General features: G+C 45.5%; 1 protein-coding gene across 2 annotated transcripts in view; it reads right to left on the bottom strand.

The window, feature by feature from the left end:
- Positions 1-24,777, bottom strand: part of DENND3 (DENN domain containing 3) — a 142,188-nt gene extending 117,411 nt beyond the window's left edge. The window contains exons 1-2 of one of the 2 annotated variants that reach the window (XM_068238086.1): positions 23,245-24,777; positions 21,464-22,533 (exon numbers count right to left, since the gene is read on the bottom strand). In XM_068238086.1, coding sequence (XP_068094187.1) covers positions 21,464-21,550 — 87 coding nt within the window. In that variant the 5' untranslated portion in view covers positions 21,551-22,533; positions 23,245-24,777. The remainder of the gene's footprint in view (positions 1-21,463; positions 22,534-23,244) is intronic. The other variant, XM_068238085.1, reaches the window with a different exon arrangement.
- Between the last annotated feature and the right edge of the window lie 1,220 nt (positions 24,778-25,997).

The raw sequence follows: 25,997 nt of genomic DNA, 5'->3' as shown, positions 1-25,997 counted from the left end.
CATCTTCCTGGAACTTATATGGAGATTAGCCTTGCTCTCCACGTATTAATCCGAGTAGCCACGGTTAACTCTAATTTCCGCAGCTGAGCGGCTACATGCAGCAGGGTTAATTACACATAATGCCGTTCTCCCCCCAGCGTTTCAACGAGGTGCAAGGGTCCGAATGGAAGTGCTCCATAGCGAGACTTGCAACGTGTCCATTCGGATGCTTGCACCTCGTTGAAACGCTGGGAGGAGAGCGGCATTATGGGTAATTAACCCTGCCGCATCTAGCCACTCAGCTGCGGCAATTAGAGCTAATTTGAATCATGATTAATACGTGGAGAGCAAGGCTGTAAGAGATCACGGAAAAGCCGCCGTGTGTACTGGCGGCAAGGCGGCTGGTTCCGCGTCCAGCGCGGCGGTTTGCACGCAGCAGCGTGCGTCTGGTGTGGCTGGGTCTGTTGGTTCACACAGATAGATAGCTACGCGTGCGCACGCCGGGCGACAGGACATTTATACCAGCAGAAGGGGAGTCAGCTGATCAGGCCGATCAGCTGATCCCAGCTGGACTTTGGATTGGCTGAGTGGCTCGGGCGGGGCTGCACAGCACTGCAAGTATATATAGATCTTGCTTGTCAGTTGCTGGTTGTCTGCCGTTGCGAACACTTATGTGGAAGCACTCAGACCTTAGTCAGATCCTACAGTGTGTTCGAACCAGGAGGACCTGGGAATTCACACTGAGCCAGATTATTTCTGTGTATCATTGTGTTATACTTCAGACTAGTTCCAGGGTGTTGAGACCACGGACCTCACACCCAAGATTAGGGATACTGTGTACCATCATATTATACTCCAGACTAGTTCCAGGGTGTTGAGACCACGGACCTCACACCCAAAACTAGGCATTGTTTTGATATCTGTTATGACCTATTGCATTTCTGACTATCCCTCTGCTTTCTGATTCAGTACCTACGCATATCTGATTAATTGTTGCCAACCCGGCCTGCCTTTGGATACCGAATCAGCCTTCTGTCTCTATACCTTGTCTGTCCGTGTGTTGCCGACCTGCCCTGCCCGACCTTGAGAGCTATCTCTCTCCATTAAGAGATAGTCTCCAGACGTGCTAGTGACATCCACCTTCAGGTGTCACTCACTCCCAGGTCCTTCCTACTTTCAGCCTGGGGCTCCACCCCTTTGGAGGTCTCAGGCTGCTGGAAGGTTTTTGCACTTCCCAGAGGGCGGTATTGCCCATACTGCCAAAGACCACCTGCTCCTCGGGTGGTCCTACTCAAAGTCATTACTGTTGCACCAAACACTCACACTATTATAGGTGTCCAGAGGTTAGTTATACTTGTATTATCGGTGATTCTGCAGATCATCAATAATCAGGTATATACCTGTATTCTTGGTGATACTGCAGATCACCAATAATCAGATTCTCTCTGTGTGCTGACACCGATCGTTACAAAGGCTAATGGAGATTATTGAGCTCCGTAAAGCGGAAGATCCAGGTAGTGGAGGAGGATGGCGAGGGACCGATTAGCCTGAAAGGGCTGGAGGAAGCCCCAGGAATGTTTTTGTTTTTTCTCTTTTTTTGTAGCTTCAACTCTGGCACACTTTAAACACAGCACTTCTGCTTCTGGCCACATCCAAAGAGGTGATTACATTATCTTTTGTTTTCATTTCTTTGTTGTGTGCAGAAATGGAACTGCTCTGAGCTGAGAAGCAGAGAGAGCTGTGAAATGATCACTAGACAAATTTTAATATATAAATACAGCAGCTGTGCAATACAGTGTTCTCTCCAGAATTTTTTTTCCAGCCAGGTGGCATAAAAAAGTAGCCGGGTGGGGGGAGATGAGGGAATGCAGGGCCGGCGCTTCTGTGAGCAACTCTGCTTACAATATAGGAAGAGGGGAGCTGATGATATCCGGGTGCTCACCAAAACTAGCCGGGTGGAGCGCCCAGCTAAAAGAGCCTGGGGAGAACACTGCAATACTATGCAATGGCAGCTTTCAGAGCAGATAAACTGTTCTTTGGGAACTTGTAATTTGTAAACAGACAATATTACTTGTGCACAAAAGCAAATAGGATAACTGAATGGTAATAAAAAGCAGGAAAACACAGTTTTATTGACTGTTATGTCAGTTTTAGCCCACTTTAAGCAGGTAATACATTTCATATGTAAAATGATCTTTTTGTTCGGAGTTCAGCTGTAAAGCACACCTGAAGTGAGAGGAATACGGAGGCTGACATATTTATTTCCTTTTAAAAAATGCAAATTGCCTGGCTGTCCTGCTGATCCTGTCTCTTAGGGCCCATTCAGAATTACTGCGTTGCAGAAAATAGGCACATCCTATTGCAGAAGCAGCGATAGCCCTACGAGGCTAACACATTAATCATTGTGCACCGGGGTAACGTGCAGTGCGATTGTAGAAAAAAACCCTGCAAGAAATGTAGTCTAAAAAGGGGCCTAATACATTATATAATACATTATAGCCACCGACCCTGAACAAGCATGCAGATCAGGTGCTCTGACTGAAGGCTGACTGGATTAGCTGCATGCTTATTTAGGTGTGGGAATCAGACACTACTGCAGCCAAAGAGATCAGCAAGACAGTCAGGCAACTGGTATTGTTTAAAAAGGAATAAATATGGCAGCCTCCATATCCCTCTCAGTTTAGGTACACTTTAAGGTGAACCAATCACCATTTTTAGCACCCAGGGAATCTCAATAGCATATTGCTGCATGTCAACAATGTGGTTCAGTATTAAAAAAAAAAAAAATTACATTTTACGTTTTCTTTTTACATTTAACCACTTAATGCCTCTTAAAGGACTTCCGAGGCCAAAATCCGGGCCCAAAACATAAAAAAAGTTAGCTACCTTCATGGCTTTGTAAGGCACGGAGGACGCCGTCCGCGCCCTCCGTGCCGTTCCGCCTGGTCCCCTCTGGTGAATAGCCCCCCGAAAGGCTGCGACCCCACGGTCGCGCAGCTGGCCACGGCTGCGCAGTCCGCATAGCCGCTACTGCGGCTGCGCAGCTCTAGGGCCAACCCTCCGATCCACGCTGCCTGTTACGTGATCGGGGGGTTGGCCCTAGAGCTGCGCAGCCGCAGTAGCGGCTATGCGGACTGCGCAGCCGTGGCCAGCTCCGGCGGCCATCTTTATAGGGGCAGAAGATGCCGACCCGGACCGTGGGGTCGCAGCCTTTCGGGGGGCTATTCACCAGAGGGGACCAGGCGGAACGGCACGGAGGGCGCAGACGGCGTCCTCCGTGCCTTACAAAGCCATGAAGGTAGCTAACTTTTTTTATGTTTTGGGCCCGGATTTTGGCCTCGGAAGTCCTTTAACGGCTCCAGGACGTTTTTATAAGTCAAACAATGACGCTGCCGCTGTGCGTACGCGTTCCAGCGCACGTGAGATTAGTGAAAAGATAAAAACACCATAGAAAAAAATACACCTTTAGTTCAAAATAATATATTGTCACAATACTTTGTACTAGGGACATAATTAAAATCTTGTGATAACCAGAACAAATGTGTGGGTTTTATGTACAGTAGCTATTATATTAAAACTACTAGCTGATGACCTGGCGTTGCCCGGGTTTGTATTTGGTTGGTGTCGGCTCTGACCACTTTTTCTAACCCTAACACACAAATTACTCACTGGCCAAGTTTGTGAGCTATGGCATCAATAATTTGTATATTCCCATAGGAATTAAAAAAATCAGAAAGGCTGTTTGTGGCTCCGCCCCTCTCCAGCATTTGAACCCCAGTCACCCAATGACTAGCAGGTTTGAGGCATCTGTTATTAACAGTGTAAAAATGGCAGCAATTTAAATATTCCCCTTCAAAATCAACAGGTGAATTTTGATTGGCTATTATAGGCTCCACCCACTTCCCTGAATATTAATCTCAGTCACTCAGTGGCCATCGGGGCAAAGTTTGAGAACCCTGCCATAAACAGTGTAAGAAGGCCTGCAGTTTATATTTTCCCAGTGAAATTTGTTTTTGGCTCCACCCACTTTTTGTAACCTTGACACACAGTCACTCGGTGACCAAATTTGTGAGCTTTCGGGTCCTTGGCATCAATAAAAACAAATCTAAATGGCTTTTTGTGGCTCTGCCCCCTTTTCTGAATTTGAACCCCAGTGACCCAATGACCAACTGTACCAGATTTAACCACTTTGTCCTCCTTGACGTAGTTCTACATCAAGGAGGACATGTGCACTCCCGCACGCTCCCACGGATTGTTAGCCCAGGAATCAATGATTCGGGCCATGGTGCCCGATCACTGATTCCTCTCCCCCGCAGAAAAAGCGACAGCTTCTCTCGGAAGCTTCGCTTTTTCTGACTCCTATGTCCCTCTAAGCGTACATGTTATGCTTAGAGTGACGTCATGAAAACAAACTCATGTAAAAGTAAAACTACATCTAAATGAAAAAAAAATTAAAATACACATATATTTACCCAAATCAAATACTATTTACACCCCACCCTCCCAAAAATACCCACATAAAATGTTGAATAATTAAAAAAAAAAAAAAAAAAAAAGTTACAATAAAAAAAAAAAAAAAATACTTGCCTAAGGGTCTAAACTTTTTAAATATCTATGTAAAGATGAAATATTTCCATTTTTTTATAAGCTTGTAAATAGTGATGGATGAAAAATGGAAAAAATGCTCTTATATTTCCAAATAAAATATTGTCACCATACATTGTAATAGGGACATAATTGAAACCGTGAAATAACCGGAAAAAATGGGCAAATACAATACGTGGATTTTAATTATGGAGGCATATATTATTTTAAAGCTATATTGGCCGAAAACTGAGAAATAATGAATTTTTTTCCGTTTTTTTCTTATTCTTACTGTTAAAATGCATTCAGAGTAAGGTAGCTCTTAGCAAAACGTACCACTCCGGCCCCGCCTCCGGTTCACTTCTGGAATTTCAGACTTTACAGTCTGAAAACCACTGCGCCTGCATTGCCGGGTCCTCGCTTTCCTTAATGTCACCAGGAGCACACGGCGCAGGCACAGACCATACTGGGCCTGCGCAGTACGCTCCTGGTGCCATCAGCGGGAGTGAGGACACGGCAATGCAAGTCTGAAATTCCAGAAGTGAACCAGAGGCGGGGCCGGAGCATTGGGAAGTGGCTGCGCGGGCACAAGATGTCTTTGGGGGACCATTAGAAGCCACGGGTAACTTCAACGCATTTTTCCCTGACCCCCCTACAGTGTCCCTTTAACCACTTCAGGACCACAGTCTTTTCGCCCCTTAAGGACCAGAGCCTTTTTCTCCATTCAGACCACTGCAGCTTTCACGGTTTAATGCTCGGTCATACAACCTACCACCTAAATGAATTTTACCTCCTTTTCTTGTCACTAATACAGCTTTCTTTTGATGCTATTTGATTGCTGCTGCGAGTTTTACTTTTTATTATATTCATCAAAAAAGACATGAATTTTGTCAAAAAAATGACTTTTTAACTTTCTGTGCTGACATTTTTCAAATAAAGTAAAATTTCCTATACATTTGAGCGCGAAAGTTATTCTGCTACATGTCTTTGATAAAAAAAAAACCATTCAGTGTATATTTATTGGATTGGGTAAAAGTTATAGCGTTTACAAACTATGGTGCCAAAAGTGAATTTTCCCATTTTCAAGCATCTCTGACTTTTCTGCGCACCTGTCAGGTTTCATGAGGGGCTAAAATTCCAGGATAGTACAAATACCCCCCAAATGACCCCATTTTGGAAAGAAGACATCCCAAAGTATTCAGTGAGAGGCATGGTGAGTTCATAGAAGATTTTATTTTTTGTCACAAGTTAGCGGAAAATGACACTTTGTGACAACAACAACAAAAAAAAAGTTTCCATTTCTTCTAACTTGCGACAAAAAAAAAATGAAATCTGCCACGGACTCACTATGCTCCTCTCTGAATACCTTGAAGTGTCTACTTTCCAAAATGGGGTCATTTGTGGGGTGTGTTCACTGTCCTGGCATTTTGGGGGGTGCCTAATTGTAAGCACCCCTGTAAAGCCTAAAGATGCTCATTGGACTTTGGGCCCCTTAGCGCAGTTAGGCTGCAAAAAAGTGCCACACATGTGGTATTGCCGTACTCAGGAAAAGTAGTATAATGTGTTTTGGGGTGTATTTTTACACATACCCATGCTGGGTGGGAGAAATATCTCCGTAAATGACAATTTTTTTATTTTTTTTACACACAATTGTCTATTTATAGAGATATTTCTCCCACTCAGCATGGGTATGTGGAAAAATACACCCCAAAACACATTATACTACTTCTCCTGAGTACGGCGATACCACATGTGTGGCACTTTTTTGCACCCTAACTGCGCTAAGGGGCCCAAAGTCCAATGAGTACCTTTAGGATTTCACAGGTCATTTTAAGAAATTTCGTTTCAAGACTACTCCTCACGGTTTAGGGCCCCTAAAATGCCAGGACAGTATAGGAACCCCACAAATTACCCCATTTTAGAAAGAAGACACCCCAAGGTATTCCATTAGGAGTATGGTGAGTTCATAGAAGATTTTTTTTTTTTGTCACAAGTTAGCGGAAATTGATGTTAATTGTTTTTTTTCACAAAGTGTCATTTTCCGCTAACTTGTGACAAAAAATAAAATCTTCTATGAACTCACCATACTCCTAACGGAATACCTTGGGGTGTCTTCTTTCTAAAATGGGGTCATTTGTGGGGTTCCTATACTGCCCTGGCATTTTAGGGGCCCTAAACCGTGAGGAGTAGTCTTGAAACCAAATGTCGCAAAATGACCTGTGAAATCCTAAAGGTACTCATTGGACTTTGGGCCCCTTAGCGCACTTAGGGTGCAAAAAAGTGCCACACATGTGGTACCGCCGTACTCAGGAGAAGTAGTATAATGTGTTTTGGGGTGTATTTTTACACATACAGATGCTGGGTGGGAGAAATATCTCTGTAAATGACAATTATTTGATTTTTTTTACACACAATTGTCCATTTACAGAGAGATTTCTCCCACCCAGCACGGGTATGTATAAAAATACACCGCAAAACACATTATACTACTTCTTCTGAGTACGGCGATACCACATGTGTGACACTTTTTTGCAACCTAGGTGCGCTAAGGGGCCTAACGTCCTATTCACAGGTCATTTTGAGGCATTTGGATTCTAGACTACTCCTCACGGTTTAGGGCCCCTAAAATGCCAGGGCAGTATAGGAACCCCACAAGTGACCCCATTTTAGAAAGAAGACACCCCAAGGTATTCCGTTAGGGGTATGGTGAGTTCATAGATTTTATTTTTTGTCACAAGTTAGTGAAAAATGACACTTTGTGAAAAAAACAATAAAAATCCAATTTCCTCTAACTTTTGACAAAAAATAAAATATTCTATGAACTCATCATACACCTAACAGAATACCTTGGGGTGTCTTCTTTCTAAAATGGGGTCACTTGTGGGGTTCCTATACTGCCCTGGCATTTTACGGGCCCAAAACTGTGAGTAGTCTGGAAACCAAATTTCTCAAAATGACTGTTCAGGGGTATAAGCATCTGCAAATTTTGATGACAGGTGGTCTATGAGGGGGCAAATTTTGTGGAAGCGGTCATAAGCAGGGTGGCCTCTTAGATGACAGGATGTATTGGGCCTGATCTGATGGATAGGAGTGCTAGGGGGGTGACAGGAGGTGATTGATGGGTGTCTCAGGGGCGGTTAGAGGGGAAAATAGATGCAATAAATGCACTGGGGACGTGATCGGAAGGGGGTCTGAGGGGGATCTGAGGGTTTGGCCGAGTGATCAGGTGCCCACACGGGGCAAATTAGGGCCTGATCTGATGGGTAGGTGTGCTAGGGGGTGACAGGAGGTGATTGATGGGTGTCTCAAGGTGTGATTAGAGGGGGGAAATAGATGCAAGCAATGCACTGGCGAGGTGATCAGGGCTGGGGTCTGAGGGCGTTCTGAGGTGTGGGCGGGTGATTGGGTGCCCGCAAGGGGCAGATTAGGGTCTAATCTGATGGGTAACAGTGACAGGTGGTGATAGGGGGTGATTGATGGGTAATTAGTGGGTGTTTAGAGGAGAGAAGATCTGCGGGCGATCTATTGGTGTGGGTGGGTGATCAGATTGCCCGCAAGGGGCAGGTTAGGGGCTGTTTGATGGGTGGCAGTGACAGGGGGTGATTGATGGGTGGCAGTGACAGGGGGTGATTGATGGGTGATTGACAGGTGATCAGTGGGTTATTACAGGGAATAACAGATGTAAATATTGCACGGGCGAATTGATAAGGGGGGGTCTGAGGGCAATCTGAGCGTGTGGGCGGGTGATTGGGTGACCGCAAGGGGCAGATTAGGGTCTAATCTGATGGGTAACAGTGACAGGTGGTGATAGGGGGTGATTGATGGGTAATTAGTGGGTGTTTAGAGGAGATAAGAGATGTAAACAATGGATTTGGGAGGTGATCTGATGTCGGATCTGCGGGCGATCTATTGGTGTGGGTGGGTGATCAGATTGCCCGCAAGGGGCAGTAAGGGCTGATTGATGGGTGGCAGTGACAGGGGGTGATTGACGGGTGATTGACGGGTGATCAGGGGGGATAGATGCATACAGTACACGGGGGGGGGGGGGGGTCTGGGGAGAATCTGAGGGGTGGGGGGGGTGATCAGGAGGGAGTAGGGGGCAGATTAGGGACTTAAAAATAAAATAGCGTTGACAGATAGTGACAGGGAGTGATTGATGGGTGATTAGGGGGGTGACTGGGTGCAAACAGTGGTCTGGGGGGTGGGCAGGGGGGGGTCTGAGGGGTGCTGTGGGCGATCAGGGGGCAGGGGAGGGGGAAATCAGTGTGCTTGGGTGCAGACTAGGGTGGCTGCAGCCTGCCCTGGTGGTCCCTCGGACACTGGGACCACCAGGGCAGGAGGCAGCCAGTATAATAGGCTTTGTATACATTACAAAGCCTATTATACTTGTTACATGCGGCGATCCGGGTGCTAGTAACCCGCCGGCGCTTCCGAACGGCCGGCGGGTTACAACGAACGGTGGGCGGAGACAGTCCCCGGCGGCTGATCGCGTCACGAATGACGCGATCGCCGCACAGCCACTCCCGCAGCCGCCCCCGCCGATGGGCGTATTGCGGTCGTTTGGGCCCGGTCTTTGCCGCCGCCCATCGGCTGGGGGCGGTCCTCAAGTGGTTAAGGCTTGTGCCATTAACAGTGCAAGAATGGCAGCAATTGTAATATTCTCCTTGAACAGGTGAATATTGATTGGCATTTTTAGGCTCCACCCACTTTTCTGAATATTAATCCCAGTCACCCAGTAAGCAACTGTGCAAAATTTGAGAACCCTGCCGTTAACAGTGAAAAAGAGCTGCAGTTTATATTTTCCCAGGGAAATCTGTTTTTGACTCCACCAGTTTTTGTAACCTTGACACACAGTCACTCAATGACCAAGTTTGTGAGCTTTCGGGTTCCTGGCATCAATGGTGTGAATGGAAGCAATTTATCCAGGAAAAAAATCTGTTTGGCTGTTTGTGGCTCCGCCCCTTTAGTGAATTTGAACCCTACTCACTTAATGAGCGACTGTAGCAGGTTTGAGGCCTCTGCCATTAACAGTGTAAGAATGGCAGCAGTTTCAATAGTCCCCTTGAAAATCAATAGTTGAATTATGATTGGCTGCTGTAGGCTCCACCTACTTTTCTGAATATTAATCCCAGTCACTCAGTGACCAACTGTGTCAAGTTTGAGAACCCTACCATTAACAGTGTGAGAATGGCTGCAGTTTACATTTTCCCATGTATAAAGTTGTTTTTGGCTCTGCCCACTGTTTCTAACCTTGCCATACAGTCACTCAATAACCAAGTTTATGGGCTTTGTGGTCTTTGACATCAATAACTTGCATTTTTCTATTGAAAATAAACAAATCTGATTGTCGTTTTTTTGGCCCGCCCCTTTTTCAGAATTTAAACCCCAGTCTCCCAGTGACTGACTGTACCAGATTTGAGGCCTCTGCCATTAAGAGTGTAAGAATGGCAGCAATGTAGATATTCCCCTAGAAAATCAATTGGTGAATTTTGATTGGCTGCTGTAGGCTCCACCCACTTTCCTGAATATTAGTCCCAGTCACCCAGTGACCAACTGTGTCAAGTTTGAGAACCCTGCCAATAACAGAATGGCTGAAATCCCTCTAACAAATCAGATTGGCTGTTTGTGGCTCCACCAGCTTTAGTGAATTTGGACACCAGTCACCCAATGACTGACTTTATCAAGTTTGAGGCCTCTGCCATTAACAGTGTAAGAATGGTAGCAATGTAAATATTCCCCTTGAAAAATCAATCGGTGAATTTTAATTGGCTGCTGTAGGCTCCACCCACTTTCTAAATATTAATCCCAGTCACCCAGTGGCAAACTGTGTCAAGTTTGGGAACCCTGCCATTAACAGTATAAGAATCGTTGCAGTTTATATTTTCCAATATAAAAAAATTTAGTTGTTGGTGCCGCTTTTTGTAACCTTGACATACAGTCACTCAATTACCAAGTTTTTGTGCTTTGGGGTCCTTAGTATCAATTTGTATATTCCTATTGAAATTAAACAAATTCAGATTGGCTGCTGTGGCTCCGCCCCCTTTCTGAATTTGAACCCCAGTCTCCCAGTGACCAACTGTACCAGGTTTGAGGCATCTGCTATTAACAGTGTAAGAATGTCAGCAATTTAAATATTCCCCTTGAAAATCAACAGGTGAATTTTGATTGGCTGTTGTAGGCTCCACCCATTTTCCTCAATATTAATCCCAGTCACCCAGTAACTAACTGTGCAAAGTTTGAGAACCCTGCCATTAACAGTGTAAGAATGGCTGCAGTTAATATTTTTCTAGTGAAATTTGTTTTTGGCTCCACCCACTTTTTGTAACCTTGACTCACAGTCACTCAATGACCAAGTTTGTGAGCCCTGCCCCGCCAGTGAATTTGGATCCCAGTCACCCAATGACCGACTGTAGCAAGTTTGAAGCCTCGCCATAAACAGTGTTAGAATGGCAGCAGTTTAAATATTCCTCTTGAAAATTAATAGGTGAATTTGCCAGTCACCCAGTGACCAAGTGTGGCAAGTTTGAAAATGCTGCGATCAGCAGTGTAAGAATGGCTGCAATTTACATTTTCTCATTAAAAATAAATGGCTGAAATTTGATTGGCTGTTTAATGCTCCGCCCACTTTCCCTGGATTTGTAACCTCCGTCACCAAGTGACCAACTGTGCCAGGTGTGGGGACTCTGGCTTGATTACTGTGAGAATGGCAGCCTTTTACATTTTTCCATTGACATGAATGGGTGAAATCTGATTAGCTGTTTGTAGCTCCGCCCAGGTGTGCAGGGGGGCCGCGAGACCCCCAGAACATATCATCCCAGGTAGTAAGGGATCTGTGTACCAAGTTTCGTTCAAATTGGTGAAGCCGTTTTCGAGTGATCGCGACACACACACACACACACACACACACACACACACACACACGAATATATATAATAATGGAGAAATAGTGTATTCTTTCATTTTTTCCTTGTTTTTCCCAATAAAATGCATAGAAAATAAAGTAATTACTGAAAACAAATATCAACCCCAAAAAGCCTAATTGGTGGTGAATAAAACAAGATATAGATCATTTCATTGTGATTAGTAGTGATTAAGCGACTGGCAAGACAGGCCCTGTTTGACTAACATGCTCAGCTTTTATGAGGTAGTGAATGCTAATATGGATATTGGGAATGCTGTAGATGTGATATACTTAGACTTTGCAAAGGCCTTCCACACTGTTCCACACAAACGTCTGGTGCAAAAGTTGGGGATGCAAGGACTGGGGAAGAGTCTGTGTGCATGGATAGGGAACTGGCTAATGGACAGAAAACAAAGAGTTGTGGTGAATGGATCATACTCAAAATGGGAGACTGTAAGCAGTGGGGTCCCACAGGGGTCTGTTCTAGGTCCAGTGCTCTTCAATTTATTTATTAATGACCTAGTAGATGCAGTAGTAAGCAATGTTGCTATTTTTGCAGATGACACAAAATTGTGCAGAATTATCAACTCACAGGAAGAGAGGGACACACTGCAACATGATCTGGATAGGATGGCCATATGGGCACATACATGGCAGATGAAATTCAATGTTGAAAAATGTAAAGTCATGCATTTTGGTCGTACCAATGGTCTAGCACCATACAAAATAAATGGGATACAGTTGGGGACATCAAACTTGGAGAAGGACTTAGGAGTAAAATAATCGTATTAAATGCCAAGCTACTGCAGCTAAAGCTAACAAAATTTTGGGATGCATTAAAAGGGAAATAAAAACTCGAGATGCTAGCATAATATTGCCCCCGTGTAACTCTCTAGTAAGGCCACATCTGGAATATGGAATTCAGTTCTGGGCACCACATTACAAAAAGATATTGCAGTTTTAGAGCAGGTGCAGAGACAAGCTACAAAATTGATACGTGGGATGGAAGGTCTCACTTATTAAGAAAGGTTAGATAAACTGGGTTTATTTAGTCTAGAGAAAAGACGCCTTAGAGGGGATCTAATTAACGTGTATAAATACATCAGAGGGCAATATAATAGCTTGGCGGATGAGCTTTTTGTCCCTCCCTAGGCCTTCTCAAAGGACTACAGGACATGATCTGCGCATGGAGGAAAAACATTTTAGCCATTTATTTAGGAAAGGGTTCTTTACAGTAAGAGTAATTAAGATGTGGAATGCATTGCCACAGGAAGAAGCATAGAACAAACAAAAGCTTTTATCAGCAGAGGGGTTAAGTAGATAGGTCAGTGTGCTTCAATGAGTTTACAGAAGCCACAGATGCTATTTTCACACCTTCCTCTGGATAAATAATGGGCAGCTAGAAGGGGAGGGGGAAACATGGCAGCTACTTTAGCTATTAGAAACCAGAACAAAACTGAGAAAAAAAAAGTGGCTCTTTAATCCGGGAAGCTCGGAGTCTGGAGAACAGTATTGGCAAATGGCTGCTTCCTGCCTACTTCAACGTTCCCACCACACCCTCCCTGCCATGTGGGATGCCAGACTAACCAGTAGAGAGCCAGCAATGTGAGGTGGGGACTGACAGAACTGGAACTCATTAGCTATAATTAAGGCAGCCCCAGGCTCATGAAGAGGCAGAGGAAGATGCAAGCATGCTATTTCCATGTATTTATTTTAATTTGGGTTGGTTGACACACTTAAACTTATGAAAAGTTTACTTCACAGGGTTTGTCTCAAGACAGGAATAGGCTACACAAGACCCCAGGACAGCCACTGATATCCACGGTGCAGCATACGGTTATATTCACCGGTTGAAGGTTTCCAGAGCATAGAACTGGCACCCTTACATCTCAGTGCAAGGGACCCCCAGAGGCTTAAAACACTAAAGGGGTTGATTTAATATTTGGATAGTCCATGTAAGAGCCTGAGGCTAATATTACGTGGTGCCACAGATCAGCAAAGTGAGATGGGCCTACCATGTCACCCACGTGGGATCTGAATGACAGCAGGACCAGGTATGTAGCACAGAAAGCCAGAAGAGACTTGTGGAAGAGGGCAGGCAGCAATCAGTAAACAAGCAGAAGGTTAGAGTAAACAGAAATCAGTATAATAAGTAGGTATGCCAGAGATCAGGACAGGCAGCAATCAGGACAATCAGTAGGCGAGCCAGAGGTCAGAGCAGGCAGCAATAAGGATCATCAGTAGGCGAGCCAGAGGTCAGAGCAGACAGCAATCAGGACCATCAGTAGGCGAGCCAGAGGTCAGAGCAGGCAGCAATCAGGACAATCAGTAGGCGAGCCAGAGGTCAGAGCAGGCAGCAATCAGGACCATCAGTAGGCGAGCCAGAGGTCAGAGCAGGCAGCAATCAGGACAATCAGTAGGCGAGCCAGAGGTCAGAGCAGGGAGCAATCAGGACAATCAGTAGGCGAGCCAGAGGTCAGAGCAGGCAGCAATTAGGACAGTCAGTAAGCAAGCCAGGGGTCAGAGCAGACATCAATCAAGACAATAAGTAGGCAAGGCAGAGGTAAGGAGAGGCAGCAATCAGTAAACAAGCCAGAGGTCAGGGCAGGCAGGCAGCAATCAGGACAATCAGTAGACAAGCCAGAGGTCAGGGAAGGCAGCAATCAGATCAATAGGCAAGGCAGAAGTCAGGGGAGACCGCAATCAGTAGGCGAGCCAGAGGTCAGCAATCAGGATAATCAGTAGGTGAGCCAGAGGTTAGGGGAGGCAGCAATCAACACAATCAGTAAGCAAGGCAGAGGTCAGGGCAGGCAGCAATCAGGGCAATCAGTAGGCAAGTCAGAGGTCAGGGCAGGCAGCAATCAGGACAATTAGTAGGCAAGCCAGAGGTCAGGGGAGGCAGCAATCAGCGCAATCAGTAGGCAAGTCAGAGGTCAGGGCAGGGCAAGGAGCAATCAGGACAATCAGTAAGCAAGACAGAGGTCAGGAGAGGCAGCAATAAGTAGACAAGCCAGAGGTCAGAATATAAATATATAATATAGAAATGCATAATAGCGCACATTAATCATTCGGTGTTGTGGCTGAGAGAGCACATTGAAATGTAACGGAGATAAGAAGAGCGCAGCAATACTTCCACATGATAAAGCGTCACCCAGAGGCAGCCGTCCTATTATGAGCTGCAGCCGTCCTATTATGAGGGACACAAATTCTACAAGTGTGTGTCAGGTATTCAGGGAATCTCTGTAAGGGGAGCAAGGCTCGCTGACCTCAAATAAAGGCACCATCACTCCAGTGAGTCACCAGATCCTCCAGGCCACTCACTTCCCCAAACTGTACTTCACATGAGGGTTCAACCAAGGCCAACAACCAGCCAATCACCGCTCAGAAAACCGGCAAAGAAGTTCTGCCCAGACTAAAAGATAAAACAGCAAACCTTCGTACTGACGGCAAGCGGATGAGGCCACTCTGGCCAGAGAGGGTCAAAAATCCAAACATTTTTTGGAAGAGATTTGTCTTTTAAAGAGACACTGAAGGTGAAGCAAAAAAAAAAATTATGATATAATGAATTGTATGTGTAGTACGGATAATTACTAGAACAATATTCGCAAAGAAAATATTCTCATATTTTTATTTTCAGTTATATAATGTGTTTATAACACTGCATCATTCTCTAATATTTTCAGTTTACACACTACTCAGCATTCTAAATGATTTTACAGAGCAGGACAATGAACTATTCACCTGTCCTCTGCAGGAAAAAGACAATACAGTGACTGACAGTTGAGATAATAAGCTTCAGAAGACAGAGCTCTCTGCAAAGTCGTGGAGCTCAATGGCTCTTTTGCATAGATAACAACTGGAATTTCTTAACTCCTCCTGTACTGGAAACAATATTAGACTTAACTCTGTGCTCCTAATGTTTTATTTCGAAAGGTTGGAAAAAAAAATCAGATCATTTTGGCAGAAATTGAATGGTGTGTGGTGGGTTGTATGAAAGTCATTCAACCTAATCAATTTTAAAGTTTACATTCAAGAATAAAGAAAATTGTCAAAGTGACACATTAGCTATAACGTATTACTCCACTGTAATATATGTAGTGTTATTGATTAAAATAAATGAGAAATAGATTTAATATAAGTTAAATTTTCTAAGGTTGTTTGTTACATAGTTACATAGTTATTTTGGTTGAAAAAAGACATACATCCATCGTTTGTGTTGTGCTTTTATACATAGCAGCGATAGCACAGGGCACCCCATACGCATTTATAAATTAAAATGTATAAATTATTACATCTAATTAATATCTTGAATGTTTTTGTTGTGACGGTGTCAAAATCAAACATACGTGTGTGGTACATTGATTTATTTTTTCAATAAAAAAAAAAAAAAAAAATAGAAATTGTGGAATAAAAAAAAAGAAAAAAAGAAAAGAAAAAAGGCCCTAAAGCTGGCCATACACTGGCCAATTTGCCGCCGTTTCGACAGCAGATTCGATCACTGGGATCGAATCTGCTGCCAATCGTTCACACTAAACGCACCCGCCGATCCGATTTCCTCCCGAAATCGGATCGGTCCGTCGATCGCGCCGTGCGGGAAATTACCGTCGATCGCCCGCGGGTAGGGAGCGCATCGCTAGCGGCGGCCGATCCGATAGAGGTATACATTACCTGACGCTGGCTCCCGGGCATCTTCTCCGCGCTGCACCGCTCTTTTCCTGCTCAATCCCAGCGCTTCCTGTGTCACTGCAGTGACCAGGAAGTTTAAATAGAGGGCGCTCTATTTGAACTTCCTGGTCACAGAGACGCAGTGTACGCTGGGAGGCGGTGCGGGATGTGGTGCAGCGCGGAGAAGTGGACCCGGGGCCAGCTTCAGGTAATGTATACGGGGGGGGGGGGGGAGGGGGACAGGCAGCAAGAGCAGCTCAACAGATTGTGATCGGTTTCAGGCTGAAATCGATTCACAATCTGTTTGCAGTAAAGGCAGCCATACGATCCCTCTCTGATCAGATTTGATCAGATAGGGATCTGTCAGTTGGTCGATCTAATGCCAAATCGACCAGTGTATGGCCACCTTTAGAGTTGCATTGGATCTAATGGTCCAATAATGCATTTAGATATATTTCCAATAGATTTCGTCGTGAAATCTATTGGAAATCTGTTCCTAGTGTGTGGCACACATCAGATAGATACCTGTCAGATTCGACTTGACAGGCATCTGACAGAAATCTGACGGTCGAATCTGCTGCAAATCTATAAGTGTGTGGTCACCTTTAGCTGCATCCTTGTTTCAGGTGTGTGATTCAGCCACTACTGCAGCAAAAGCGATCAGCAGGACTGCCAGGCAACTAGTATTGTTTAAAAGGAAACATCCATATCCCTCTCAGTTAAAGTTCCCTTTAAGCTATAGTTCCTAATGAAATTGGCTCCTGACCCACGTACAAAGCTCGGCCGTCATTTGGACAGCTGAGCAAGCAAGCTACAGGGGGACCAGAGCCACGAGACCACATGGTGGCGCTAGTGACTGAAATTGACGCCCTGGCAGAAAAAACAGCATATAAATAGGGCACAGATTTCCATCACCCATGTTTGGAAGACATTAAACAAATAATATCCACATAACAGTGTCAATCAGCTAGATAAGTGGGTGAAGCAAACCATTTATCTGTATTTATAAAAAGTCTAGGAGCCTCCTAACCCTTATTAGAACCTGAAGGTGGCCATACACTGGCCCGATTTGCGCCCGTTTCGACAGCAGATTCGATCACTGGGATCGAATCTGCTGCCAATCGTTCACGCTACACGCCGAATTTCGATCCATTCCGTCCGATCCCGTCGATCAAGCCGTGCGGAAAATAACTGTCGATCGCCCGCGGGTAAAGAGCGCATCGCTAGCGGCGTTCGAGTGCCCGACGACCGACGCAATAGAGCCGCATACATTACCTGCTCCGCCGGCGCGACTCCCGGGTCTCCGCTCTTCTCCGTCTTCGCTCTGGTCTCCGGCATGCTTCCCTTCTTCCTGTCCCGGCAGGAAGTTTAAACAGTAGAGGGCGCTCTACTGTTTAAACTTCCCCCAGACAGGAAGAAGGGAAGCATGGCGGAGACCAGAGCAGACCAGAGCGGAGACGGAGAAGAGCGGTGACCGGGGGCAGTCGCACCAGCGGAGCAGGTAATGTATGCGGGCAGGGGGAGCGGCGGCGGCAGCACCACCACCACCACAGATTGTGAACGGTTTCAGGCTGAAATCAGTTCACAATCTGTTTGCAGTAAAGGTAGCCATACGATCCCTCTCTGATCAGATTCGATCAGATAGGGATCTGTCTGTTGGTCGAATCTGATGGCAAATCGACCAGTGTATGGCCACCTTAAGAAGTGTCATTGCAGCAGTGAAAAAACAGCTTAGAAGTGAAAAAAAACAAAACAAAACCTGGCTAGCTGATACATGCTCGTGCAAAAAGGTGAAAAAAGAACCTTATTTACTGTTGTAAAATACCCGTCTTGCAACAATCCTTAGCCGAGATGTAAAGCAAAGTGTGGTGTAACCCGGCGTAGAGAACGCCTGTGAGATTACAGCAGTGATAAGACTGTTTATACATGCCTGGTACCTTTGCCAAGTTGGCGACACGTGGGCCGGGAAAATCTACCTGCTGATCATGGATCCTCATTACCAATGACCACAGTGATCAGTACGGTTTTGTTTTATAGTTCTGTATAAGAGCGGAGGATGGTGGAAACAGTTTTTACATGCTATCTGTGGCACAGAAATTACACCTCACTTCCTATCCGTGAAATACAACAGGAAGTGAAAAATCTCAAGGCCTCGTTCACATTAGGTGCGTTGAAAAACGTGTAAAAGCTCACGATAAAAAAACGCTGTGCGCTTTTTTTAAGCATGCCTTTTTGCTTATTGTAGCAGTAGTCAATAAAGGTTTGTTTTCAGATGTAAATGTATTTTTTTTCCAAATAGGGGTAAAAAACACATGTGCTTCTATGCGCTAAAAAAGCGCACCCATTCACTTGCATTGATGTGCGCTTTACAGCTCAACGCACAGAAATGCATACAACACTACGTTTTTCTAACTCAGCTCAGCACAGCACAAAGATGTGATTGAAGCACATTCAATTACATGGAAAAAATCAATACCTTGCAGAACGCACAGGGCAATGCGCTGTGAAAAGTGCACAGAAATGGCCCGGATGTGAACGAGGCCTAATGGAATGTAAAAAACACTATGACAATTGTCAAAGGAAGAGATAAGTAATTGAGAAACATATTGCTAGCCAGAAAAATGGTGAATTTTCAAATCTATCTTTAAAGAGAAACTCCAACCAAGATTTGAACTTTATCCCAATCAGTAGCTGATACCCCCTTTTACATGAGAAATAGAATGATTTTCACAAACAGACCATCAGGGGGCGCTGTGTGACTGATTTTGTGCTGAAACCACTCCCACTAGAGTCTCTGAATACCGAGGTACTCCTGACAAACTGCCACAATGTAACAATGTTCACAGACAGGAAATGGCTGTTTACAACTGTCTAACAGCCAGAACAGCTAGAAACAGCTACATAACATGCCCACAGTAACAATGTCACCATGTAATACATGTCAGAATGGTGCATGTCCTGCGATTGCGTATTTCCCTGATTGTAATCACTCTAGTGGAATCTGTCCCATCGATTTACATTGGCAGAGTGTTTCGAAAAATCGCTAGCGATTGAAAGAGCTCCCTAAACGCTCAAAAAAGAAGTGGGTTCCAGCCCAGAGGAGGATCGATGCCTCTATGGCAAATCTTCATGCATCAAAATGTTGTAAAAAGTGGCCATTCCCTCCTCCAATATTTTGACCTCACAAAAATTTTAAGCAGAAATGAAAATCTGCTTAGTGAAAACTTCCCAAATAGGTGAAAAGGTTTCTGCTTTCAGGTATGTTGGCAGCCAGTCTCAGCCCTGCACCTTCCAAGGCTCGCGGTCACATGGTAAAGAGGAACTGTAGCGAAAATAATGTAATGCATTAAATTGCTTATACAGGTAGTGTCCAGTTAATGAACGAGATATGGACTTTAGATCCGTTCTTAAAGTAAACCAGAGACGAAGCACCCTCATGTATTTTACCATATAGATAATTGGGAACATTAGAGAAAACACCTACCCTGCTCTCTGCTTCATCCTTCACTGCTCAGCCTGCTTGTTATCAGCCCTGATAAAATCCCAGACTGAGCATTCTGGCTTTGTTCAGGAATCTTTATAGTCTGTCTTCTGTGCTATCTTTTCAAGTCCAAGCCTGCCCCCTTGTGGCTCTGCTCAGGAATCATTACAGCTGAATAATTATAGCAAAGCCAGACTGAATGCTCAGTCGGGGGATTTTATCTGGGATGAAAGAAGCAATCTGAACAGTAAATAATGAAACAGAGAGCAGGGTACGTGTTTTCTCTAATGTTCCCACTGATATATATGGTAAATTACTTTGTCTCTAGTTCACTTTAAGCCGAGTCTGTCCATAAGTCGTAACACTGTGCCATCTCTGTGTCCTGTAACTCCACCAAGCCTCCCTGTGCCTCCAGTGTCCCCCTCTGTGACTCCAGTGTCCCCCTATGCCCTCAGTGTACCGCAGCAAAGAAATAATTTTTTAAATTGTTTAATTGTTAAATTGTTAAAACATTTTTAATTGTTTAAAAAAAAATAAAAAAAATTCCAAAACCAACATCTTTTTGGAAAAAATAGACTTGTTTTCACAGAATTAAATTTCACATTTTCGCATCATTCATAAATCAGGGACTACCTGGATTTCACAATATTCACCAATAAAATTAGTCTGTGTTGCCCATTGCAAAAACTTTCCTCACCCTGAATTACATTCTGAAATTTATCACAGGCAGTAACATCATTAGTACTGTCAGGCGATCTCTGAGGAATGTTTGTTTACTGAAACTTCTAAAACTTCCTGCTTTCCCAGAATGCTCTGAAAGGGGGGGGGGGGTCCACACAATAAACAGGCTAGGCTAAGCATCAGTGGGAAGACAGGGCTACATACCAATATACAGCAATATATAGTCATGGGAAGTGTTTCTGATGCTGAAATCAGGATATTTAACGCAATAGTGGGTATCCTGAACAATTTACTGCATTCTACTATATGTTACCACAGGGCCTCTTTACTATATTGCTACTTTACAAGACACACTTGATAAAAATATATAATAAAGTGAAGAGCTGCAAAAAAAGCCTCAAACATGTAACACAATATTTAGCTTTCAACGGGAAAAATTAACTCAGAAGCAGGAAGACAGCAGTCTTGTTACCACGGAAATATCAACTACAAAACAAGCTACCGCCTTTCCTTAGAATAAAAGGCCGGAGGAGTATAAACTCAGTTCCAGTCACTAAATAATGCACAAACTCTTTAGGTAAAATTATCTAGGAAAGTGAAAAGATGCCAAGAACACAATACATTACCCTGAGTAGGGACACCAAGAGGCAAATATAGTGTAGTATGTACTGGTAGTTGAAATGAAGTATGATACAGTAATAAGCTATACTCACAAAGCACGGTTCCCTCAGAGGCAACCACTGTATAGGCAGGTGGGGAGATTAGACCTGACCCCATTCGCTCTCCGTAGATGAGAAAAAAAAGGGGGTAACACCCCTCAACCAGGGGTGGACTTCATATAGCGTAGTATGGATACAGAGGCTCCAAAAGGATAAAATAATCTAAGAATCTCAAAGACAGAGGTGCCTCGCTCTTCTACTGCCCACATATGCTATTGTTCCGTTGTTATTGCCTGATGAAGCAGGATCAAACCTGCGAAACGCGTTGCATTGTCCCCCGAAGTATGTAAATAAACTTGTATTTGACAAACACATTGGCAATTTTTGTGTCTGCTTGGAGGAGGTGAGTCCACCACTGCCTTCTCCTGTTTTAAACATTTTAGATTATTTTATCCTTTTGGCGCCTATGTATCCATACTACGCTACAATACCATAACCACCTGCTCCACTCACCTTGTCTATCTGCCTCAGCTTCTCCGTGGGAGCTCCGACCAGGACACAGATCTCCAGTAGTCCTGAGGGTAGCTGGGAATCTTCCATCTTTGGTTTGCAGTATCCTAGCTTGCAATGAGCAGAAAACAGAGCAAGGGCCAGCGATGGGTAGAAGGTGCAATATGGCAAGATGGGCACATGGAGATCACCTGGCAAAGTATAACAAGCAACGGAGGAAAACCTTAATAATTTATGTAAAAAAAAACACTCGAAGGGAGGTCCAAAGTAGAGAGTATGGTGGAATGCAGCAAAGTTAAATCCAATGGCAATGGTTTAGACAAACTTTTCTTCTGGTCTAATGTCCAAAAACATCAAATTTCAAAAAAGTGAAAGTTGTCCTTCAACAAAAACATTAAGTGAACTTTTCAGAAACAAAACCTATAGCTTAAGTTAGCCTACATCCACATAGAGATGTGTGATGGGATAACAGAGTTTAAACTTCTATCATTTTAGCCTTGCCCTGAGTATGACGTCTTCTTGCAAAAAGTAACATCAGAGCTACAGAAGTATAGAATGTTTGTGTGGAATCCCACAAGTTCCCACAGACACCAGTGGTAGATACACAGATGATGATTCACTGTTACCGTACACCAGTTCAAACTCGAAACTAAAGTTCAGAGTTAATGACAGGGCCAGAAGTTTGTAATTTATTTATGATAGGCAATCCCGCAAGTCAGAGATCACTGCAGCATCTTCAAATAAATGGGCAACCATAGAAAAACAAGATTATGCTGGAATGAATTCATTAAGACCAGAGGTTCTATCTGTTTAGTTCCTCCTCTAACTGGACGGTGTTACTTGTGATAAATACATGTTGGATCTACAGTGTCCAAAGGCAGTTATCACAAAGGACAGCCAGACTGTATGAGGGCTTGAGAAGTTTCAGAACAGACAAATTTATTCCAAGGAACAACTTCTCTGAGTATGTAGGAGCCAACATGTTCTCCATCCACTCTGATGAGTTCTGTACAGCAATGTTCTCATCTGAAGCATGATGTTCTGGAACACCGTTCTGGGACAAAAAAACTTTCCTATGGAAAGAACAGCCACAGAGGAGTCAATCTATGGACAGTGAGGAACAGGGAGGGTAGAACAGAGACAAGTGGGAATTTCACAAACAGGTTAGGGCAGAAGTTAATCAAGATAAAGAAGTATTGTCACAGACATAATAGTTAGAACCAACACAGAGATGCAGAAGCATGAGTAGGTGTCAAATTGGGATTAAGAGAAGAACAGTGCAGAAGTGTCTGTAGGAATGCACACAAGAGGATGGGAGAGAGATACGGTGGACAAAACCAGGTCGGTGGAGTGAAAGGATAGGCATGAGCAGAAGTATCGTGCCAGACCATCATTAGGATGACAGACAGATCACAAGGACGACAGTGTAAGGGAAGGGAGATGGGATATGCAGGGTGGGACAGAGGAAACAAAGGAAAGCAAGCAAGATATGGAAGGAAAGCAAGTATCTCGCTTCAGACAGCCAACATCACCAAAACTACAGATTCTGCAAATGGGTATCCAGACCCAAAAGGTGAAGACCAGTAAGAGTCCACAGTAACTGGCATCAAAACCTCAACAGTGCAACCAGGAGATACTTGCTAGGCATACATCCAGGTTTTGGAGTAGAAACAGAGAAGTGTCTTTGCACTGGAGAGCTGCCCAGTAGTACAACTAGGTAATTATCCGACTCTACAGTCCATATGTACAGCCAGTATCAGAATTAGGTCAATATAGAGATGTACCTAGGCAGAATCTAGGAGTGTTGGCTTGAAGAGACATGTATCCAGACTGAGGATTACAAATCTAGTATATCCAGGTGAAGGAAGGCAAATGGAGATATCCAAAGCTCAGGAGGGCACACTGGGGTTATTCAGATCCAGAAGGACACACTGGGGGTATCCAGGCTCAGAAGGACACACTGGGGGTATCCAGGCTCAGGAAGGCACACTGGGGGTATCCAGGCTCAGGAAGGCACACTGGGGGTATCCAGGCCCAAGAGGGCACACTGCACACCGTGCAGAGTATCCAAATGTTGATGCAGCCAGTGGTACAACCGTGCAGATTCAGAAATGCATTTGTGTATCCAATCTCAGAATTAGATTTATAGGAGTATCCAGGGCAAATGGGTATCCAGGCTGCCCAGAAGTTCATCAATTCTTGTATCCAGGAGTAAAGATGTGCCCTTTACAGACTCCAAAGGGGGATTAGAGTTCAGCCCAGCAATACAGGTAGGTGGGCACCCAGGATCTGTAGTGCAGGTAGGTGGGCACCCAGGATCCACAGTACAGGTAGATGGGCACCCAGGCTCACAGTACAGGTAGGTGGGCACCCAGTACAGGTAGGTGGGCACCCAGGATCCGCAGTGCAGGCAGGTGGTCACCCAGGCTCACAGTACAGGTAGGTGGGCACCCAGGCTCCGCAGTACAGGCAGGTGGGCACCCAGGCTCCGCAGTACAGGCAGGTGGGCACCCAGGCTCCGCAGTACAGGTAGGTGGGCACCCAGGCTCCGCAGTACAGGCAGGTGGGCACCCAGGCTCACAGTGCAGGTAGGTGGGCACCCAGGCTCAGCAGTGCAGGTAAGTGGGCATCCAGAATCCACAGCACAGGTAGGTGGGCACCCAGGATCCACAGTACAGGTAGGTGGGAACCCAGGCTCACAGTGCAGGTAGGTGGGCACCCAGGCTCAGCAGTGCAGGTAAGTGGGCACCCAGAATCCACAGTACAGGCAGGTGGGCACCCAGGCTCACAGTACAGGTAGGTGGGCACCCAGGCTCCGCAGTACAGGCAGGTGGGCACCCAGGCTCACAGTACAGGTAGGTGGGCACTCAGGCTCAGCAGTGCAGGTAGGTGGGCATTCAGGCTCACAGTACAGGCAGGTGGGCACTCAGGCTCAGCAGTGCAGGCAGGTGGGCGCCCAGGCTCACAGTACAGGTAGGTGGGCACTCAGGATCAGCAGTGCAGGTAGGTGGGACTCAGGATCAGCAGTGCAGGTAGGTGGGACTCAGGATCAGCAGTGCAGGTAGGTGGGCACCCAGACTCCACAGTACAGGCAGGTGGGCACTCAGGAGTGCAGGTAGGTGGGCACCCAGGCTCAGCAGTGCAGGTAGGTGGGCACCCAGACTTTAGGATAAAGAAGGAGCAGAGCAGCCGTGAGCAGGAAGGCAGTGCAGGATGTGGAGTACCTGGAGGTGGGGTCCGTGGGCAAGAACAGCAGGGCAGCACTGCTGGGTGGTATCGGGGTGAGCAGGGCACTCAGGCAGAGCAATGTAGCTGGAGGTGGGGTCCGGGCAGGGCAGCGCTGCTGGGTGGTACCCGGTGAAGCAGTGTGCAGTCCGGAGGTTGGTATATAGGAAGTGCAGCGGGAATCCCGGATCACACACAGCGCCAAACACCGGCCAGCCGCCGCTCTGCACAACTGACACGAGACCCGGGGGCGTGACTCCGTCCAATCCACACCCACAAGCCCCGCCCATCTCGTGCTACCTCTTCAGGAGGACAGACCTTCCTAGGCGTCGCTCCATCCACTATCCCTGGAGACGGCGTCAGTTGTTAGCACAGGGGGTGGAGCATAGCTAAGCCTGATGCATTACCTTCACGCCCACAAGCTGAAGCTAGTCCGTCTACTAGAGTAGAAAGGGGTGGAACTCTTAGAAGGAAACACCGCCTTTTGACCAGTTGCTCCGCCTCTTAGCGATATGTGGGCGTGGCTTTGAAAGTACAACAAAGTTTTCAGCCAGTAAAAATGTCTATGTAAAATACCTACTACCGGCCTGAGGCGGGGCTGACCAGGCAAGCGGTTACCTTGGAGAGAGGGGCGGAGCCTCCTGCTGTTAGTGAAGGGAAAACCCCGGGGAGGAATATAGCAGCCCCTCCCTCTCCTGGCATCATCATGGCATGACAGGGGAACATGGAGGCTGCAGTGCCTGAGCTGCAGGGGTTGTATGAAAGAATGATGAGGAGAGCCTTCTGTATCTCAGGGGAGGTTTCTGCACAGTGTAAGGGGCTTCCTCACCTCACAGTCACATGAAGACCCCAGAAATGTTCAGATGTTTCCCTCCCATAGTGCAGCCAGGGCCGGTGTGGTGGAAATGTTTGCAACTTTATAATATTTTGCAACCAGTTGCAATAATGTATACATATAGCTATCAGAAAGTGCAACCTAACCATTGACTTCAATGTATTTGTATCAGAAAATGCAACCCAACCAACCGCTATTCTCACACAGAACCCTCCTTTACTGGGCAACTAATAACAAATCCCCAGGGAACAAAGAGCCCCCCCTGGTGGCAACTAATAATCTCCTTTTGGAGGGAAGTAATAACCTTCACCCCCTTCTTGGTAGACAACTATCTGCCCTAGTGGTAACTAATAACCCCCCTCCCTTACTGGGCAGCTAATACACCCCCCCCTCCCTACCCCCCTGAGGGAATTAATAACTTACCCCCCTTGGTGGGCAACTAATATGACAGCTGGAGTGGGAGGGATGGAGGGGCGC

Source organism: Hyperolius riggenbachi, chromosome 5 (assembly GCF_040937935.1).
Source record: "Hyperolius riggenbachi isolate aHypRig1 chromosome 5, aHypRig1.pri, whole genome shotgun sequence".
NCBI lineage: Eukaryota > Metazoa > Chordata > Amphibia > Anura > Hyperoliidae > Hyperolius > Hyperolius riggenbachi.
Note: the sequence above shows the minus strand (reverse complement) of the source record. Positions and strands in the feature narration are given on the sequence as shown.